This window comes from Ochotona princeps, chromosome 8 (assembly GCF_030435755.1).
Source record: "Ochotona princeps isolate mOchPri1 chromosome 8, mOchPri1.hap1, whole genome shotgun sequence".
In the NCBI taxonomy this organism is placed as follows: domain Eukaryota; kingdom Metazoa; phylum Chordata; class Mammalia; order Lagomorpha; family Ochotonidae; genus Ochotona; species Ochotona princeps.
In genome coordinates this window covers 12,614,118-12,621,554 of record NC_080839.1, presented here as the reverse complement: position 1 = coordinate 12,621,554, position 7,437 = coordinate 12,614,118, and the positions used below count along the sequence as shown (strand labels likewise).

Sequence of the window (7,437 nt, the reverse complement as noted above, 5' to 3'; positions counted from 1 at the left end):
CTTGGGGGAAATGCTCCAAGCTCAGGGAGACTGGATGGCAGCTCGTTACCCACGAGCCTTACAGACAGAGTTCAGGGTGGATAACGTGCGAATACAGAATGAAATAAAACGTCAGCAGTACCACAAATGGCAATCAAAAACGGCCTTTTAAAATGACAGCGTGCACCCCGCGAAGGCCTTGCAGTTTAAGATGCTTGAGTGGTAACTTAAGATTATAACCGAAGTGTTATCAGGAAACAAGTTCAATTACGGACGGCGCCAACGGGAACGCCGTGGTAACGCTGATGTACTGGGGAATACGCGATTTTGACGTGGGCAGCCCCCAGTCCTTCAGAATTTGGGAGAAAAGAGGCGGCGAGCTGGAGCTGCCAGGGTCAGCTCTGGCGCCCGGCGCGCGGCGTGGCGTCACCTTCCCGCGCCGCCGCCTGCGTTTCCCTGGCGACCGGCGGGCGCTGGACTCGGCGGGCAGCACCATGCTGGCCAGGCGTCCGCGCGACCCTCTCCAGGCCCTGTGGCGCCGCAACCGGGAGCTGAAGCAGCAGGTATGGGTGGACTGTGCAGAGGGGCCTGGGCGGCCGGAGCGGGCGAGGAGCAGGGCGGTCTCCTCATCCTGCTCCCAGCTGAATTTCCGGAGATAGCCCCCATCCCACTGTCCACTTCCCGGCCCCAGACCCCGAGTCTGACCCAGTCCCCAGCCACGGGCGAAACCCGGGACCGGGCAGGGTGCGGCCGCCGCGCCCTAGCTTCTCACGACTCTGTGAACTCGGCTCACGGCCCGACCTAAACTTTCCAAGTTTGCACCCCAGCTCTGCGTCCCGGTCCTCCTCTCCACTCCCAGGGGAGCTGTCCCTGCCTTGTTCCAAGCTAGCCAGATAGGTGGACAGGAATGGCCTCCTTGAGATCACAGAGGCTGTGAACCGAAGACAAAATAGAAGTGCCTCGTCAGCACCCGAACATCTTTAACATGGATCAGGAAAATGCAACGGAGATAAGCTAACCCAAAGGCTTTTAAAGTCACTAGATTTAGTCACGGGAAGGCGGGAACACACACTTGGTCACTCTTGTGGAAAGCAGTTTGACACCATGTAGCAAATATGCACACTTTTGAGTTGGGCACTCACACACCTCGGAATCTGCTATCCTAATAATTAAAAAAAAAAGCACAGATTGATCTAGAAATGTGGCATTCTTATAAGCAGAAACCCACTTACGACTTAAATGAGCGGTAAGAGGACAACAGATAAGTGACGGGATATAGTAATATTGTGATTAAAATTTTGTTAGACTTTTGTGTGTTAGGGAAAGCATCATGATACAATGTTAGGAATGCAAAAATGGGCCCCGTGTGGTAGTCAAGTGGCTAAAGTCCTCGCCTTGAACGCGCGGGGATCCCATACAGGCACTGGTTCTAATCCCAGCAGCTCCGCTTCCCATCCAGCTCCCTGCTTGTGGCCTGGGAAAGCAGTTGAGGACGGCCCAAAGCCTTGGGATCCTGCAGCCCTGGCTTCGGTCCGGCCGTTGTGCTCACTGTGGGAGTGAATCAAAGGACGGAAGATCTTCCTCTCTGTCTCTCCTCCTCTCTGTATATCTGACTTTCCAATAAAAATAAATAAATCTTTTTAAAAAATGGAATATACAGCATTTCAATAACATTTTCTCTTATATGACAACATGATACAGAAGCAGACATGCAAAAAATAATCTCTTAGTGTGGCATAATGTTGATTATTATGTCTTTCATTGTATACTTTTTAATGTCTTCAAAATTTTCAATTCACTGAATGCACATTATTATTTTAAAGATTTACTTAAAAAAATTGAAAGAGTTACAGATTGAAGGAGAGACAGAGACATCTGCTGGTTTCACTCCACAAATGGCTACCATAGCCAGTGCTGAGCCGATCTGAAGTCAGGAGCCAGGAGCTTCTTCCGGGTCTCCAACTTGGATGCTGGGTCCCAAGGCCTTGAACCATCCTCTGCTGCTTTCCCAGGCCATGAGCAGGGAGCTGGACCTGAAGGGGAGCAGCTAGGACATGAACCAGCACCCAGATGGGATACTTGTGCTGCAATAGAGGTTTCACCTACTATACCACAGTGCTGGGCCCCCATGCATATTATTTTTAAAAATCAGAAAAAAGTAGACATAAACCTGCAAATTGTTGGTCTATTTACTGACATTTTAATTTCACTTTTACTGTTTTTCTCCCTGTGTAATCTATTACCGCATATTTCTTTTTGGGAAATAAACTTAGTCTTTGGCAGATAAGGGATTTACTGGTGCTCATGTTTTATCCAGATTTGGGCTCTTGCTTAAATTAAAATTATAAATTAAATTATAATGGTGTTACAAAAGCAAATAATCTTCTGGTAGAAATAACTATAAAACTTGCTGGGACATTGATTTATGTTGAACTCCAAATATGGTTTTGTATGTAATTTTTTAAGTGTACTTTTATTTGGAAAACAGATTTATATGTAGAAAGACAGAAAGATCTTCCATCTGCTGGTTTACTCCCCAAATTGCTGCAACAGTCAGAGCTGAGCTGACCCAGGAGTTTCCTCTGGCTCTCCCGCTTGAATGTAGGTGCCTAAGTACTTGAACCAATCTCCCAAGCAATTAAATCATCCTCTACTGCTTTCCCAGTTCATAAGCAGGGGAGCTCGATAGGAAGTGGAGCTACTGGGACTAGAATCAGTACCCACATTGGATGCTGGTGCTGCAGGCAGAGGATTAGCCTGTTGAGCCACTGCACTGGCCCCACTTGTATGCAGTTTTTAAATTAGTGGGATACTGGAGGAACTAGGAAAATTTCATAAATAAGCTATAAAAATGATTATTACCCATCCAAAGATGATACAGTCTGGAGACAAGTTGGGCTCTGGAGTCCTTGGATACCTGGCCTACCTGGAAAGAGCTTCTGACAGCTGCCTCTTCCGGGACTGGCAGAGACCCAGAGCCGGAAGCAGAACAAGCCTGCGTGCTGGTGTCTGGGCCACGCCTGTAATGACTGGCTCTGCCACTGCTAGTAGGAATTTTGGGAATTTATCAGTAACACAGGAATGTCCAACAGTGACAGTAAAAAAGAAGTTAAGGAAATTTTATTTCTCTTTTCTTCCACTCTGTTTTCATGTAATCCATACAAAAGTGGCCTAAAAAAGTACACGAGTACTTCCAAAAGCTCACAGAAAATGGAAATCGAAATTTATTTTGTGCAAAAAATGTTTTTGAACTCCATGTGCTGCTTTTTTCCCATAATATTCATTTTTTTCCTGGACATTTTGGAGAGTCCTTGTATGGCTGCATTTCAGATACACCTCGCCTGTGGGTAGGCTGACAGAGCGACACACAGCGTTTCTTATAGAGGCACATGTAACAAAATGCATACTACTCAATAATATGGAATCAACTGATGATACATGTTACAATATGGACATTTCTCGAAAAGGTGCTGTAGGGAAGGGATAGACAAGAGAACCTGATGTGTGAGTCCATTTGTGTAAAAGCCAAAGGGCAGGCAGAACTAAGCTGTGGTGGGAAGAAAAGTCAAATAGGCTTGTCTCTGCAGGAGGAGGAGGAGGTTCCTGGAACTGTCTATGGTGATGTCAGTTTTCTACATCTTGATAGGAGTTTGGGTTATAGGAGTTTGGGTTTTGTGTCTGTCAAAACTCATAAATGTACACTTCAGATTTGTATATTTCATTGTATGAAATTTTAACATGAAATATTGAACTCTAGTGACACTCTTGGTGCATTATTTAGAGGGAAATGTACATAAAAATTAAGCTAAATGAATGAATAGTTGAAATAAGTATAGTGCTAGGCTCATGGTAGCGTTTAGGTATTGGGTAGAAGGGATTCACTATGAAGCTCTTCCAGTGGCATTGTCTATGTTCAGATGTCCATTGTATTGGTAAGAAAAGAGAAGTAAAATTTTGCTTCCTAAGGCTATGTGGTATCTACCGGTGTGACAGTTTAAACTGTTTCTGTTTGTTGTAGGTTGATAGTTTGCTTTCTGAGAGTCAATTGAAAGGAGCAGTAGAACCCAGTAAAAGGAGAGATATTTACCAAAGGTAAGTTGTGCTCTTGTACATGGGCTTTCCGGGGACTGCACCCACATCTCCAGGAAGCGTATTTAAAGTGCAGGAATCGTGGCCTGCTGACTCGTTGCTTGTCCTAACCCTCCCGCTTTCCCTTCGTTCTTCCCCTCTTCCCCTGGGCCCCTTCCTCCCCTGGGCTTTTCTTTCTTCTTTTTATTAAGATAGTCTCCAAAGGGAAAAAATAGTGCTGGGTGATACTATTGAGGTTAAAGTCAATTTAGTTTTTCAAAATCTACTTTAAAATTAATTCTCGCAGTTATCTGTGTCTGTCCGAGGTAATTACTGGGGCTGAATAAAGACTTGTAAACATTAAAAAGGAGGGAAGGCAACTTCCCTTTATTTTGTATTCTGTATGTTCAAGCGTTGTGCTGTATGCTCAACTATTCTCCTTCATTTTCACAGTAACACTGTGAGCTGCTTATGCGAACACAGATGAGAGAATAAAGGCTCACAGTGCTTAGTTACAAAGTCTGATATTTTTTGTTGTAGACATTAAAGTAGGAAGACAGTAAACATATTTTTTAGGCAGCTAAGATATGCTGAATTCTGGGCCTGGCGGCGTGGCCTAGCGGCTAAAGTCCTCGCCTTGAATGTGCCGGGATCCCATATGGGTGCTGGTTCTAATCCCGGCAGCTCCACTTCCCATCCAGCTCCCTGCTTGTGGCCTGGGAAAGCAGTCGAGGACGGCCCAAAGCTTTGGGACCCTGCACCCGTGTGGGAGACCTGGAAGAGGTTCCTGGTCCCGGCATCGGATTGGCGCGTACCGGCCCGTTGCGACGCACTTGGGGAGTGAATCATCGGATGGAAGATCTTCCTCTCTGTCTCTCCTCCTCTGTGTATATCCGGCTTTCCAATAATAATAAAAATCTTTAAAAAAAAAAAAAGATATGCTGAATTTGATCGTGCAGGGGACAGCACCTGCGGACTTAGTGGAGGTGTGGGGTTTGGGCTGTTGGAATCAAATGGAACACTTACTTGGGGGTGTAGCTTGGTTCTAGAGGAAAGCAGCTGAGACCAGAGCTGGGGCACAGTTCAGTGTGAACACCTGTGGCTTGAGCAGGATTAGCGCGTGGCTCAGGGCCGGTGAGCTGGCCAGCGAGGTGCTGGTAAGCAGTTAGTCCTTGCTTGCTTGGAGGAGTGACTTTTCATTTTGCTGAGATGGAGAATTATTTTCTAGATGAGGAAGTGATACTTACTGTGTTTCTATTTTCATATATATATTTTTTACATCCCTGGGAAAGTTTAAAAAGACATAATGAGCTAAATTGAATTAGATTATTAATGCTTTTACATTAGGCTTTGCACAACTTTAAGATAATCTTGTATTTGGGATATTTAAAGAACTTATACAAAGGAATGTGAAATTTTTTTGATAAAAAATTTACTAGAATTGTTTGAAAATTTTTAATTTCTAAAAAAAAAAAACTATTTCTTTTTATTGGAAAGGCAGATTTATAGAGAGAAAGATTTTCCATCCACCGATTCACTCCCCAAGTGTCTGTAACAGGCAGAGATAAGCCAATCTGAAGCCAGGAGCTTCTTCTGGGTCTCCCACGCGGGTGCAGGGTCCCAAGGACTTGAGCTATCCTCTGCTGCTTTTCTAGTTCATAAGCAGGGAGCTGGGTGGGAAGTAGAGCAGCTGGGACATGAACCAGTGCCCATATGGGACACAAGTGCTTGGAGGTAGACAATTAGCCAGTTAAGCCAGCATGTCAGGCTCCAGAAAAGTTTTTGCTTTAATCAGACATTCAAAAATGCTTAAAAAGCAATATAAAATATAAGTGAATTTTGAAATCTCAAATGGGGGCCCGGCGGTGTGGCCTAGTGGCCAAAGTCCTTGCCTTGAAGGCCCCGGGATCCTGTATGGGCGCCGATTCTAATCCCGGCAGCTCCACTTCCCATCCAGCTCCCTGCTTGTGGCCTGGGAAAGCAGTTGAGGACGGCCCAAAGACTTGGGACCCTGCACCCGCGTGGGAGACCTGGAGGAAGTTCCTGGCTCCTGGCTTCGGATCAGCTCAGCTCCAGCTGTTGTGGTCACTTGGGGAGTGAATCATCGGACGGAAGATCTTCCTCTCTGTCTCTCCTCCTCTCTATATATCCGACTTTGTAATAAAAAAAAAAAGAAATCTCAAAAGGAATCCAATTTACAATTTAGCACTTGTTTAAGAAATTCTTGTTAAATGAATCAATAAGAGAGAATGTAAAGACAGCTGCACTTGCTTTAGTAGTTTTAAAAATGGTGCAAGATTTGTGGTCTGTATTTGAAATTATATTATTTTAACTTTACAGAGAATCTTCATATTAAAAAGAGCCCCTCAAAGTCATTTAAAACAAGTCATGTTGACATCTGCAAGTATGAAAATACCGTTTTGCCCTTATACTTGATTAGTAGTTAGCTGAATATAGAATTAAAAGTAGTTTGTACCAAAGCTTTTGAAGACGTTGCTCATATTCTTTTCAAATGGTAATCCTGATAAACTTATTGTCATTCATTTCTAATTGGCTATTTTTGGACTTTATAGTTTTTTGTTTGTTTTTTAAAAAGGCTTATTTATTTGAGAGGCAGAATTAAGCAGAGAGGGAGAAGACAAAAAGACAGACATCTTCCATCCACTGGTGATTCCCCAAATGGCCTGGCCACAGCAGCCTAAGGAGATGCAGGGCATCAGCATTTGGACCATCCTCTGCTACTTTCCCAGGCTCATTAGCAGGGAGCTGGATGCAAAGTGGAGCAGCCGGGATTCGAACCAGCCCACGTATGGGATGCTGGCACCACTGGCCGCAGTCCCAGTCCCAACTTTGGTGTGTTGAAATTTCATTACAGTATGTTTAGGTGTCATTTTTGTCTGCTCTACACCCAGTGGGTTTTTCAGATTGAAAAGTCTCTGGGAGATCTTATTTTACTAAGGAATACGTTCCTTGCTTCGACAGTGCCCTGGACTGTCCTCTGAATCTCTGAGCTTCCCCTGGGGAGGGTTGTTGTTTCTCTTTGTTCACACCAGGGAGAGTGTCTGACCTCCTTGCCTGGCTTTGCTGAGGGCTGTCCTTGCATTAGTGGCCATGTCACAGTGTTCAGCTTCTGCTTCTCTAACGGATTATCCTGTGGACCATCGCCTTCCTCTTCTCGGATTCCTTCCTTCCTACTTGCTTGGCTGCAGTTTCTGGACTTGGATTCTTTTTTTAAAAAGCAGAATTACAGGGAGAGAGGGAGAGACAGAGAAAGATCTTCCTTCTGCTAGTTCAGCCCCCTAATCACTGTGAGGTTTGTGCCGGGCCAAAACCAGGAGCTAGGAGCTTCATCCAGGATTTTACAAAGGTGCAAGGGCCTACATCCTCACG

At 44.9% G+C, this 7,437-nt stretch overlaps 1 protein-coding gene across 2 annotated transcripts in view; it reads left to right on the top strand.

The window, feature by feature from the left end:
- Window positions 1–424: 424 nt before the first annotated feature.
- Window positions 425–7,437, top strand: part of NPHP1 (nephrocystin 1) — a 52,688-nt gene continuing 45,675 nt past the window's right edge. For both annotated transcript variants that reach the window (XM_012928579.3, XM_004590839.4), the window contains exons 1-2: window positions 425–542; window positions 3,998–4,071. In XM_012928579.3, the coding sequence (XP_012784033.2) occupies window positions 474–542; window positions 3,998–4,071 (143 nt within the window). In that variant the 5' untranslated portion in view covers window positions 425–473. The remainder of the gene's footprint in view (window positions 543–3,997; window positions 4,072–7,437) is intronic.